Raw genomic sequence first — 14,380 nt, 5'->3', positions numbered from 1 at the left:
GGAAGGTTATTCTATTAGCTCGCAAATCAATTAGAGGATTATGTGTCTCTAACCAAGGGATTCCAAGAATAACCTGAAACTGTGGAGCCTTGATTACATCAAACACAACACCCTCCCGATGGCCGTCGGGACCAATAAGAGTCACCTCAGTAGTGGACGGTGTTACCGGTCCAGAGGCAATTTCAGTTCCATCGACTGTGGTGATGACATCTTTGCTGGTTTTAGGACGGAGAGGGAGGTTAATCCTAGAGACCAATTCACGATCCACATAGTTTTCAATAGCCCCACTATCGATGTATGCCTTTATTGCATGCAACCGCTTAGGCTGTTCTGGATCTACGAGAACCATTGGCACAATGAAATGCGAGGTCTGAGAGTTAGTTTTCAAGCTCGGCAAGCGGACCCCTACACTTGTCGGGCGGAGTCGTTTCCCGAAACAGAGTCTTCATGGTTTTTATCAGCAGCTCCTACCGCCTTTCGGGGCGGTTTTGCCGGGCAATCTCGTAGAAAGTGTCCAGAATTCCCACAATAAAGACATAATTTTAACTGCCGCCTCCTTTCACGTTCCTTTTGAGTTAAGGGTCCTTTAACCCCTCCAATTTGCATAGGCTCAGAGACATCAACTCCCTTGGGATTAGCATGGGTCTTGACCAACACCCGGGTCTCAAACCTGGACCGATCTGCTTTTCTGTTTTGCAGTCTGTGATCCAATTGGACCACTAAGTCTATATACTCTGTGCATTCTTGGGGCGGATTTACAACTTGGGCCAAGACATCTTTAAGTTCTCCGCGTAGGCCTCGATAAAACAACGTGACTCTTTTATCCTCTGGCCATCCCGTTTCCACAATTAGTCTATTAAAGGTTGCAATATAGGTCAGGAGGTCCTGATTGCCCTGTCGCAGGGATAGAAGTTCGTCATCCAGAGCCTGCCCCTGAGAGTGTTGAGCAAATAACCTTTCCATGCTTGCTTGAAACCTTTGAAAATCACGGAGAATCGGGTCATCTTGAGTAACCAGTGGAACTGACCAATCGGCAGCGCAGCCGCTGAGATATGATAATACAAAGGCTACCTTGGTCTGATCATTAGGGAAGGCCCCAGGTCTGCATAGGAAGTGCAAACGACACTGATTCTTGAATACGGCGAATCGTTTGGGGTCCCCAGCAAAGTGTTCAGGTGGGGCCAGCGGCATGTTTCCAGGTAGATTAATCTGCACAGGGTTACTGGAAACCACAGGAGCGGGGTTCCCTCCGGAACCGGATAGAGGAGTTTGCACAGCTTGACCTTGCAAAAGCTGTCTGGCCAGGTCATCAGTTCTTTCCTTTGATATTATTAATTCCCTCCTGAGGGCATTAGTCTCTTGATGAGCGGCATGTACTTCGGCCCGTAATTCGCCCAGTAATTGGGCCAACTGATCAGTCTCAGAACTTTCCATAGCGCCTGGGTGGGAATTTGTAGGAAGGCTTTGCGTTCTGTAACGCTCACCTGACTCCCACGGAGGCGCTGGCCTGGTTCACGCTGCTGTGACCTCTTCTAAGGTGATGCGCAGGGTTCGGAAGACGGACTGGACCGGGCCCCCCAAATCTGGCTTGTCTGGCTCGCAGAAGTATCCTTCTGTAGGCGAAAATAGGGGATTAACTGTCTGCGGGGTAATGCAATCGGCCTCCCACTTTCCCCTCTCACCCTCCTCGAAACCCTTCTGTGATTCCTCGTAGCATCTCACCTTAGGGTCTGGAAGGACGAGCTCTCCATCCTGCTTCTGATGCAGGGGCGCGTTGGTATCCAGTTACTTCACTGGATTTTCGGATTGGTGAGAACCAAACTTGCTTGGCTTCCAGGTACGTTTTTTTGATAAGAGGTTCCCCTTGTGTCCATGCATTAATGTACTAATGCTAGTGTCTTTTTCCCCATAGGGGCCGGGGTACGGAATGCCGGGGAACAGGCACTGACCCGAGATGAGAGGTGAAATCCTTGTAGAAATCAGGTAAGTCTTTAATGAGCGTTTTTTGGTAATGTCTTTTCATCGCTCATTAACGCTGATGTCCCTTTTTCCCCTTAGGGGCCGGGGTCCGGAAATGCCAGGATGCGGCGCGGACCCGAAATGGAGAAGGAATGAATCAACAGGTAAGTCTTAACATGGAGATTTAGCTTTCCTTATTCCCTTCTCTCTCTCACCTTTTGTTCTGGTCTTTTTCTCCCTAGGCGCTGGGGCGTGACTGCGAATCCGGATGATCGCTGCTGAACATGGATGCACCCTGTAAAGGTGAGTGGAATGCGGCGCTGCAGCGATCGACTCGATGAGCTTTTAAATAAAAGTCTTCCTTTTCAGGATTGTCGGCGAGATGTCTCTGGGATGCGGATTTTGCAGGTAAGGACTTTTCCTTCTTCTGTTCTCTTCTTCTCTTCCTTTGCAGGTGATCCAGGATGCTGGCAGGCGTGGCAGAAGTCAGGATGCAGGTGCAGACACGGTGAGCGTCCAGCTGCTAGATGCAGAACAACGCGAAGAACGTGTGGCTGTTTGGGTGGGGTTTAAATAGCCTTGGAAGAAGTTCCAGGTATGTATCCTTCCCCGACCAAGCCCGGATGGTAAATTAGTCCCACAGGTAAAGTAGTTCCTTTCAGGCCTCAAGGAGGCCGGGATCCTGCAGCATGGTCTGCATCAGGTAAGTGCACCCAAGCACTCCCATAATGAGCCTGGCGCCTATGGCGCCAGCACTGATGTCTTTTATGAGCTTGGCACCATAGGCGCCAGGACACTGTCCAAAGGGCCCCTATATGGGGTTGCTGGGTCCTTCCTTGGGGACTGGATGTCCACTTTCGGGGACGCAGGGCTTGAACCGGCTCCCCGGGAGCGGGCATCATGACAGTTTCCACCAGAGGGCGTCCCCAACCAGTACAACAGCTAATTCTAAGATAACCACTACCCCATCTTCATCCAACAAAACCACCTGTCCATTTCAGATGAGAGTTGACTTCTTCTAACAGTGCACTACTACCGTTCCTAAGATCTTCCTAAAATCACCCGACCACAACTCCCACTCACCTTAGTGCACTTCTCCACTTACTCACTCCTGCACCTGAAAGGGCGCTACCCCCATTAAAACAAGTGTCCATTGCCAACCAATTGACACCTAAATGAGGACTACCTCAATACAGTCAATTTAAGCAAAAGCGCTGCCTCCATCTCAATACAACTCCTTAATGAGGCGCTACCTCAATACACATATTTAAACAAAAGCGCTACCCCCATCTCAATGCAGCTGGACAGTAATCCTAACTGTCCTAACTCCTAACCTACCCATCAGAATAATGACTCAAAGTCATTTGAACATGAACTAAGCTCACATCATTCATAACCAGATACATATCCATCAGGTTTACATATTCACAGTCAACCTTATGTACAATGTATGTACCACAAATGACATTTCTTTAGAATTGATGATTTAACAAAAACATTTCCTACATAGTTCTTTTGCTTGTCCATGTTTTGCATTAATCCTAAATGCAAAATATTACCTATATAGTTCTTTTGCTCGTCCATGTGCTGCATTAATTCTAAATGCCTAAAAGTCCAAAAGTCTATAAAACACTTTGAACGTAAAAATCCTCAATAGGTTAAACTAGCTCATTCACACACAAAGAGCTCCACACAGTATCACATTGCATTTAATTATGCAACTTTCAGTAAACTGTGTAAAATGTCCATAAACCTGCAAATGTTAAAGAAATGGTTAGATTCTAACTGCAGTGACTTAACCCATCCCATGCACACTCTCACCAGACCAGCATTTATCATACAACAGTTTTCACCAAAGCCCACACTAATACTCAGTGGAATTACCATTACAACAACAACCAACATTGCATTAATTAAGTTCTCAACTGAAATCCTAAATGCAAAACGAAATGAACTCCATCTCAACATGCATTTATGCATTATAAAGTCTCATACGAGTAGCATTGTGCAACGATTACCAACACGTTGACTGCTTCTTTGCCCCTCGGTAGTGAGACGGAGCAGCGTTACCTGCACCCGACATCATCAGCAAGGATGCTTTCCTCAGTACTTCGCCACGTTGCCCGCCACATCAACAAAAGCGGAGAAGCATTCTGCCGCGGTCGTACTCAAAAGAGGCAGAGAAGCATTCTTTGCTGCGGCCGCCACTGCCTTGAACATCCTAACAGGCAGAGCGGCTCCGTTGACTAGTGCCTTCTCTTCCGGATACTGGCATGCGGCGACGTCATAGTGTGTCCCCTTGAAGAGGTCCATTACTCGAGCATTCAAAGGGATTCCATAACCCGCTTGCACTTCCGAAACCCAGAACATGACGTCTTCACGTCGCAGGACAGCATCAAGGTCCTCTATTCTAATATCACCCTTCAGCGCTCCAACTTTCAGAAGCTCCTCACTCGGACACTGAAACACAGAATTCCGAAGCTTTGCTGACTCCCACAGCTCCAATGTGACGTCATCACAATTGAAAATGGCACAGAACAGAAAGGTACTGCTGCGCTCACTACTGGACTAACGGTCACTCAGCCAGCACCTCTGTTATAGAGTCATCTTACACAAAAATGCATTTAAGAACCACGCCAGCATTTCATGGCCGGTTGTCAAAGCAAATTTGGAAATGTTTTCAGTCCTGCCCATGTTGCGCAAACACTCCCGTCGCATACACGGCCCGTTCAATCATTCCCAATCCATTTCTGGGGCTGCTGCTGTCTGCAATCACGAACGTGCAATCTTTTCATAGTCTCAGGAATCCTTAACATTTGAAATTAAGTGGGCTGCTTCAGTATTGACCCACTTGACCAAACTCCCTTAACCAGTACGTGCTCTAGAGGCGCCTGGAACACAGCACTCCCACAAACCATGGGCTACTGGTTCATCAATAGATTCGGGACGCCCTTCTCAAGTTCCTTATAACCAAAGGCCAGCACTCCCAGGACCCAGCACTCCCAAGAACCCAGGGGCTGCTCATTCAATCTGCTATGGTCCTCGCTATGGTCCTCCTGCTCTCCTCCCTCTCCTCCCTTGTCCACCCTGGGTGATGGGTATGCTTACTTGGGGGCAGTGAGTTCTTCTCTCCTTGGTCCTGTTGGTTCCTACACCCCCCGCAGCAGGTCTCTGCAGTCACCTTCCCTTCCAGCTTCCCTTTCACAAGGGTTCTTCTTCCAGAGATCCTCGTCGCCATTGTAGTAAAGCAATGTCCATACTTGAGTTAGGTTGCTTATAAGTAAGTTTACTTCCAGTTCTTCAGTTACATGTTACAGGACATAAAGACATAAGGTATAAGACATAAGATAGATCACCGGAACCCATCACCCAGGGAGGGAGGGACCAACTGACCCATAAAGAGAACACTCAGCACAGCCTTCTCTCACTCATACATCAACATTCCTCTTGGTACTTGCATGACATCACAGTACCAAGTGGCTAGCTCAGCTGGCTCAGGCAGTGCCTGAAGAGTGTGACATAACAGTTTGTGCATCCCAACTGTTTACAATGGCAATAAAAAGGTGTTGTGCCTGAAGAGTTTTTGAAAACAGACTGTCCCTAGATTGGTGTCTTTGAGAAGGCAGTTCTAAGCAGGCCAACAGTTTTGGCTGGAGCAGGACTAGAATGTAAGAAGGAGGTCTGAAGACAGGGACTACTATTAAGAGAGGCTGAAACTCCAACTTCAAACAGTAAACTTTAAATACAAAGAGCCCAATAAAATCTTGGTCACAGGCTGGCCCAGAGAGGCAAATGTCGCTGGAGGAAGGGGCGCTAATATGTGCACAGATGAAGATTCCTTTGTTTAAAAGGACTATTATAACTTAGGCCTTTTTCTCAGCAACCATAAGTTGTGTTTTCATCATTTATATGTCATTTACCAGGTAATTTGCAGGCGATTCTGGTGATATAAATTTCATCCACCTGCAATTTAGTGAACTGTAATTGCCAGTTAAACTAGGTGACTGGCTGATCTGAAAATGTCCCGAATTTAAGAGTTGGAAAACTGGTGAATGGTGAAATTCTGAATGTTGACAGTAAATTACATCTTCATAACTGTTATGCTTTCTGTGAAAGCAGCAGAAAATTGCTGAACAGTCGTGCAAAATTGTGTGGACCTGGATGTCATTTTATTTAATTCCCCATGATTAGCTGAAAAGGAAAATATATATAATATGGCAGTTGCTTGTAAAAATATGAAGTTTTGCCACATAACTAGTTTTTGTAAGAAATGTGACAATGAGACCGATGGCGATTACAAATGGGAATTGCCATATGCCTGCTCCAGACTCCTACACTAATCCGTAGAGAGAGGCTGGAGTTGGGAGGCGAGAGAAGAGTGACTCTCCAATCCTATCTGCGATATCTCTTACAGGGTACTCCCCAGGATAGTAAACGTGATGGTATCATTGCTGCTATATTAAGTGGATGCACTAGGAGGAAGGGACAGAGCAGCTGAAATTTCCCATCAGACAGAGCTGCTGACATTTAACATCAGACACAGACGCTAACATTGACCATCAGGAAGAGCTGCTAAAACTACTGTCAAGAGAACTGCTAAAACTCACCATCTGACAGCAACAAGGAAACACCAAAACAGATAGCAGAAATTGCATTTGGGTGGACCTGTCTATACCAGCTGTATGTTGCTGGGAAGGCCTAAAAAGCTGACTGGACCCTATGGTGGAGAGTGGGGCCATCCTGGGGAGAGGAGTGACCAGATTCCTGCCCTAGCCTCCAGAGGGCGCTGACATGCAGATGGCTGCCCTGAACTTTAGGCTTTCTATGTTTTCTATGTAAGAAGAAGTGAACCCTGTGCAACCAAATGGTGGGGGAATTTGCTGTACTTTAATCCTTTCCCTCTATAGCGGGAGGGGGAGGGCAAAACTATGTAGATCCTTAGCTTATTTAACTAAAAATATAAATGGAATTAATTCCCTTTGTGTAGAACACTATGGGGTGATTTTTATTTGAATTCGAAATTAGCAAATCTCAGTTCCTAGTGTGCAAACAAAAAATATATCCTATAATTTAATTGGGTAATCCTTTTTGTCATGTTGACCCCGGTTTCTTTAAGGAAGAGGGGTGTCTATGTTCTTAGATCAATCTAATTTTTTTTTCTCCAACTTTTCCAAAACACAGGCCTTTAAGTGCGGCGGGGGCTGAAAATCCCAATGCCTGGATGAACAGATATACCCTATTCACCAACTCCAGGTCCTTACTATGATCCCCAGAAAGTGGGAGGAGGATCTGTGTATCATCTGCATAGTTGGTGTAGGTGATGCCCAGATGGTCCAGATCATCGAACAGGGGTTTGGTGAAAATGTTGTATAGAGTTGGGGAGACACATGAACCCTGCGGGACACCGCACAAGATAGGTGTGGGGTCTGCCGCTGCTGAGGGGAAGAACACTCTGATTGTTCTCTCGCTCAGGAATTACTCTATCCATCTGATAGCCTCAGTGGAAAAGTGAGCTGCTGAAGTGTCAGCAGAGGACCTTGTGGTCCACGAGATTGAATGCAGCTGAGAGATCGAGTAGGAGGAGGAGAGCTGTCTTCCCTTTATCTCTCACCTCATCAATTTAGGTCTTTAAATCAATTAGGGCAGTTTCAGTCCCATGTAGTGGACAGAATCCAGATTGTCTAGCTCCAAGGAGTTTATGTAGTTCAAGGTATTTTTGAATCTGGGTATGTGCAACTTTATCCAGTATTTTACGTAAAAATGGTATCATCGTAATGGGGCGGTAATTAGTGGGGATGACGGGATCTAAAGTCTGAATCTTAAGGAGTGGGAGCACCCAAGATTGTTTTAAATTGGCCGGAATATTGTCTGTGGAGAAAGAAGCATTTATCAATTTAGAAATGAATGGTGATAGGTCTCTGGCAGCGTCTTTAATGATCTGTGCTGGGCAGATATCACCTTTGCAATTGGAAGGTTTGAGAGATTGGATCATTTTCTCTACCTCTATGGTAGAGGTTTTAGTGAAGTGGAATTTGTTGGTTTGGGTACTGGGTGAGTCATTGGGCGGCGGGATATTGGACAAATACTGTGAGTTCAGGGAGTCTTTTTTTAGTTGTATTTTATTTTGGAGTGTATTTATTTTATTTGCTAGCGCATGTTGGATGTCTACGCACCAGGTCCGATCCTTAGTACATGTATCCAGTGTGGCAATGGGTGACTCTAGTTCTTTCAGTATGGAGAAGAGTCCCTTCATGCTAGAGTTAGATGTGGCAATGAGTTTGTTGTAGGAGTTCCGTTTTGCCAGGCAAACTTCATTTTTATAATGCAGAGAGATAGAGGTTAAGTTTGCTTTGTTCTCATTGGATGGGCATAGTCTCCAAGTGGTTTCACATTTTCTCTTTCTAAGGCGTAAGGCCTTTAGTGTTGGACGTGAACCATTTATTTAGATGGGCTTTGGGTTGCTTGTTCTAAGTTTAAGTGGGGCAATTTTGTCCATAGTCGCGAGCACGATTTCTTTGTATTCATGGGCTTTGCTCTATTTCTAGGATTTATTTTTTCACCTGGTAAGAGTGTGAGCCTTTTTTTCCCACTCTTGCATGTGTTTTTTGCTATGTGTTGTACATTTGTATGTGTTCATGTACTGTGGAGCCTCACCTACTCCATAGGCATCATCTTCTTACTGTGTGTGACACAGCACCTTCAGTGCAGTAACACAGGGTTGTCTTTTTCAGACTTCCCACTAAAACTCCATTTTCTGGGACTGATTACTGTCTCCCAGAAACATGTAAAGTTGCCATTGACTTTATTAGTCTTTTTAAATCCACAGACCCAGTACAAACCATCTTACATGGAGTACTGGAAAGGGTTAGTACTTATCCCTTTTTGTCTGTCTCTCGTGGAACATTGTTTCGTTCCCCTTTCGTTAAGATTTGGCTGGTGGCAGTGGTATCTACCCTATTTTTCCTACCACGGTCTATATAAATAGCCTTGGTACTGTTTTAGGCTAAGTTAGTAGCCTCGAACTATAAACCCGCTGGACCCCTTTTATTTTATTTCGGTTCTGGCTGCGTTTATTCGCCATTTCTTTTTGTAACGGTCTTTCTCATGTTTTACGCTGCGCGCCAAACCAGGTTTGGTTCCTTTGTTTGCCGTCCTTTGGCGGACTTCTGCACAGAACCCTCCTTAGGCGCCTGAATGTCTGAGGGGGACAGGATGTGAGGGAGGGGTTTGAACTCCCTGCACAGGGTCTCCTTGGAGACCCATGTCGCACACTGGAATGAGTGGCTGTGGTGACTGTCCCGGCGGGACAGCCACCCTGCTGTGTGATTGACAGTCATGCTGTGTGAATGGGGGGAAAACTGCATAAAAAGCAGGTCTCTGGGACTGAGACGGGAGAGTCGCCACTGGAACGAGAGAACTGAAAAGAAGCTAACAGAGGAGGACCTCTACCATGACTGAACCTCCCGGTGAAGCCCTGCTGCAGGTCCGAATCTTCAAACTTCAACGACAGGGAAGATCCTCAGGAATCTTCTCCCCTTGAGCTGGTGGGCCCAATCAGTTCACCAAACTGCAAGCCAGGCCTCCTCCTCAGGTCGAATTTCCTGTGCACAGCTACAGTGAACCGGATAGCCAGGAGGATTGGACCCTGCTTGGCTTTTAAGGAGCGCACCTTTTATTTGTTGCTTTGCTCCGCTGCTGGTTTCTTCCCTGGGCAGTGGATGACCCTCCAGTCTTCCACCTTCTTGTCAGTCCGACAGTCGCTTCAGGAACCGTGAGCCTGCATGAACTATCAGGAACTTCTGCCTACAGCATTCTTCTTCTTTTAAAGTACTGTGCTAACCCGTTTGTTCGTTTCGTTCAACCGCGGTGAGAGTGTGTGAAATCTTTCGCCAAACCGAGGGCTTGTCCTTCTCTATTCTTTAAAGTAACTTCTTGTCCGACCAACTTCATTCTGAACTCTTGGCAAAGCCTTAACCGCGAACTACTCTGAACTGTGTGATCCTCTGCAAAGACTACAGATTGCCCTGCTTACTTACTTGTTGGTGCTGCTTAACTTTTGTCTAACTTTGTCTTTCCCTCCCCTTTAAATTGCTGGAGTGCCGTTTTCTCACACTTAATTTTGAACTTAACTTGTCCAGAGTCTATTCGGTGTGGTGTAGTGTATAAGAATCGTGATTTTTCAACTGCTTAATAATAGTGAAATGTTTAACACCTGATGTGTAAATAAATGTATATTCTTTTACTCAGAAACCTTGAGTCAGTGTTTGTTTGAACCATAGTACATTTCTGTCCGTTGTGTAACAATTGATACTGCTCACTTTACTCTTGAGATAAGTCTGGCTGCTCAGCCATCGCTACCACTTTTCTGTGTAGTACAGGCTTGTACCAAAGGTGAATTTGTACTGTCACTTGTAGTCTTAATTGTGTGTGGTGTTCCAAATGGGTACTGCATATGATTCTGCTTAACAAGATCTTTGGAACTACAGCTCCCATCTAGCACCGCCAGCAAAGACAAGGGCTCATGGGAGCCGCAGTCCCAACCATCTGTAGAGCCCTTGGTGGCAGAACCATGTATGAGGCATAACAGTCATCCACTATGCTGAGAATGTGGCTGCAGTCACTGAGATGTTTCCGGGCGTCATGGAGGACACTAGAATGTGACTCCAGGGGGAGTGTGGGAACAGAGACAACACAAAATGAGACACACCTCATAAGTGACACAGACGCAGAACCACAAAGTGACATGAATTAAAATGTGTGGGAACAGAGACAATGAGACACACATCATAAGTGAGACAGATGCAGAAACAGAGTGAGAGGAATTAAAATGTGGGGAACAGAGACAACACAGAATGAGACACAGATGGAGAACCAGAGTGAGAAGAATCAAAATGGGTGAGTGAGGCCTCGCAGGGCTCCGGCGTGAGAACAATTCTAACGCCCTTCAGGGTTGAGCCCTGGGCCACTTAAAGCCTAGATTGGTGAGTACCTACACTTATTTTTTTCCATTTAAATTACTGCAATTTGCAATACCACTTTACCCCTTCACACTTCACACAATTCAGTGTGGATCACGGGTAACAAAGCACCACTCATGAGCCAAAATAAAAATATTGGAAAGCCTAAGAACTCCTAGTGACACATTTGGCAATCGGCACGTTCAGATGTTCTGGGGGTGAATTGCCTTTACCTCGCTTCCAGCTGGATGTGGCGAGCATGGCGTGAGCAGCTGCTCTGCATTCAGACTCTGCGTTTGGGTGCGGAATGGGAGGAACGCAGCCGAGCCGGGCCTCTAGACACTACAAAATCCAATCCCCCCCCCCACAAGCACTGTAAATGAAAGCAAAAGTAAAGTTTGTTCTTCTACACCTCCGACGCGATGGCGGCTGCATCTCCCCTGGAGACCCTTGTGGAGGACGCCACCTGCTCAGTCTGCCTGGAGTTCTACGAGGACCCGGTGACCACGGAGTGTGGCCACAACTTCTGCCGCGCCTGCATCACCCAGTTCTGGGAGAGCACAGACCCCCCACCACAATGCCCTCAGTGCAGGGCAGACTGCTCACTGAAAAACCTGAGGCCCAACCGGCAGCTGCGCAGCATGGTGGAGCAGGTGAAGAAGATGCAGGCGGAGCGAGCCCTGGAGAAGCACAAGTGTGAGAAACACGACGAGAAACTGAAAGTCTTCTGCAAGGAGGAGCAGAGAGCCATCTGCACGGTGTGCAGCCTCTCAGCAGATTACAGATCCCACACGATGGTCCCCCTAGAGGAGGCAGCCCTGGAGTACAAGGTATGGAAGAACGCAGTAGTGAGCACACAAATCCACCGCTCTAACATCCGGACCCCAATGACTGTAGTACCGTGCTCCAAAGAACATTGAGAAGGCAATATGCCTGCAGGCAGTTCTATCAGTGTGGGGCTTGTATCACACAGCCTGCAGGCATATGCCACGGATCTTAATGAACAATTACTTACCCACGGCATCCACGATGGTTGGGCAGCGAGCTGTTGCTCAAGCTGTCACTTCCGTGCTCTGGCCTCTGCACACGGGCTGCTCTTCCACAAGAAAAATGCAAACAATTTTTCAGCCCGCACCAGGAGCCTCTCGCACTCTTCCTCGCCTGTGTGCTCTGCAACACAAGCACCGCCAGGCTAAGAAACCATGTAACCCTCATTCTAAAAATCATGTTGCAGTTTGTGCGACATGATTATTGAAATAAAAAGCAAATCGGAGTATTGTATCGCAAACTGCGATGCGATACCGCTTATTTTATGCCTTGTGCAGCAGAGTCATGAGGGGAGATCCAGGTTTCTGTCATAGCAAGAAGTGAAAGTTGAGGGTCATAAGATGGCAAGTGGCCGGTGATGTAAGAAGGCTTGTGCATTGACAGGAGGTCGGGAAGACGAGCAGGTGCTGTGTGGTAGGCTAGAGGACTACATGAGGTTGGAGATAATGGGAACACAGGAGTGTCTTATTTTAAGGGTGCGGGTGCAGACGGAAAGATGGGGAGGACTGAGACTGATTCAAACATTACACCAAGTTGAGGTTGACGACTTTGAGGGAAGGCAAAGAGTGAGTAGAAGGAGGAATGGAGCAAAGTCAAAATGCAAAGTACCAACAAGTACTGTTAGCTGTGGATTGCTCTGTGCCCGTCTTTTGCTGTTGGATCCTCGACTCAGTGCTGCTCCTGACTCGCGCTGCCTTGTGCTACGCCCTCGCTTTGCCGTTGGTACGGCTCGGACGATTTGTTACGGCTGGAGGACATCTGACTGTGCAACACACAGTTTGCCTGGCCCTGTTCGCTGGTCAGAGGAGGTTTCCTCTGCACGGGAGGCTCCGCCCCCCTGTGCTGCGTGACGCCCGGAAGCCTCTACTTAGACCCACAGCCTCGCGCACCCGCGCTGTGCACCAGCCAAGTACCAACAAGTATTGTTAGCTGTGGATTGCTCTGTGCCCGTCTTTTGCTGTTGGATCCTCGACTCAGCGCTGCTCCTGACTCGCTCTGCCTTGTGCTACGCCCTCGCTTTGCCGTTGGTACGGCTCGGACGATTTGTTGCGGCTGGAGGACGTCTGACTGTGCAACACACAGTTTGCCTGGCCATGTTCGCTGGTCAGAGGAGGTTTCCTCTGCATGGGAGGCTCTGCCCCCCTGTGCTGCGTGACGCCTGGAAGCCTCTACTTAGACCCACGGCATCGCGCACCCGCGCCGCGCACCAGCCAAGTACCAACAAGTACTGTTAGCTGTGGATTGCTCTGTGCCCGTCTTTTGCTGTTGGATCCTCGACTCAGTGCTGCTCCTGACTCGTGCTGCCTTGTGCTACGCCCTTGCTTTGCCGTTGGTACGGCTCGGACGATTTGTTGCGGCTGGAGGACATCTGACTGTGCAACACACAGTTTGCCTGGCCCTGTTCGCTGGTCAGAGGAGGTGACTGTTTTCCCCATTGCTTTGAGCAGTCCCCTTTGAACTGAACTTGAACTTGAACTGAACTCCCCCCCTGTTTTCCGCAGTGTCACTTGTTTGAAGGTTTGTCTAATTCCCCATTATTTGTGTTTACCCTCCCCTAAGGTTTCTTCTGCACGGGAGGCTCTGCCCCCCTGTGCTGCGTGGCGCCCGGAAGCCTCTACTTAGACCCACGGCCTCACGCACGCGCGCCGCGCACCAGCCAAGTACCAACAAGTACTGTTAGCTGTTCGCGGGTCGCAGGGAGCCTGGAGGCGGTTGTGTGGCGACCTTCGCCTTGTTTGCGCATTGAGGGCAATATTTTGTTGGTGTTTGTGAAGGTATGCTAGTTCATGCTTTGCCACAAATTCTTGTCATCTGATCCAGTTTAGGGGGGAGCGTGCACATGCTGGGTGCCCTGAGGGGTTATCGTATACTTCCTTTTCCACCTTTGGTTTTCCCCCTTCATAGGAGACTGCGGGCTTGAGGCCTTTGATCCTGGGGGATAGGTGTGGATATTGTGGAAGTTTGACGTGTTTAGTGTTTTACCACTATGTGCTCCAAGATGGCTGCAAACTTCATGTCTTGGAGAGTTACTGGTGATAATTGAGATTTGGTCAATCCATTTGCAGGTTAGGCGTATGCAAATGAATAGCTCTCTGGTCCAATGATCTGTGGCATTACTCTACCTTGTACATTTTGTGTGTAGATTTCTACTTTAGGCACAGTTGATATACTGTGCGGTTGTGAGGGAAGGGGAGTTGGTTCAGCCTTTCCCTGAAGCTGCTGCGCAAGGTTGTGTCTCTCTTCCTTTTGATCCATTGGTTTTGCAACTGTCTATACACAAAGGGGGTTGTCCTACCTTTTGTCTTTGTGGTGAGTATAGCTGTCGAGCATGAGCCCAATTGCTTAGAAGTGGATGTAAGACAGGTTCTCCATCGAAGGCAACCGCGACACACGCTGGGAATAATACTCAAAATAGT

The 14,380-nt window shown here is 47.6% G+C and overlaps 1 protein-coding gene across 1 annotated transcript in view; it reads right to left on the bottom strand.

Annotated features, from left to right (window-relative positions):
* LOC138562829 (uncharacterized) overlaps window positions 1-11,177 on the bottom strand; it is a 36,716-nt gene extending 25,539 nt beyond the window's left edge. Inside the window, exon 1 of the mRNA XM_069642799.1 lies at window positions 11,150-11,177. Coding sequence (XP_069498900.1) covers window positions 11,150-11,177 — 28 coding nt within the window. The remainder of the gene's footprint in view (window positions 1-11,149) is intronic.
* Window positions 11,178-14,380: the final 3,203 nt, after the last annotated feature.

This window comes from Ambystoma mexicanum, unplaced genomic scaffold, assembly GCF_040938575.1.
Source record: "Ambystoma mexicanum isolate Mex_15411 unplaced genomic scaffold, UKY_AmexF1_1 Mex_scaf70, whole genome shotgun sequence".
Classification (NCBI taxonomy): Eukaryota; Metazoa; Chordata; class Amphibia; order Caudata; family Ambystomatidae; genus Ambystoma; species Ambystoma mexicanum.
The sequence above is the reverse complement of the archived record's forward strand: the minus strand, read 5'-3'. Positions and strand labels throughout refer to the sequence as shown.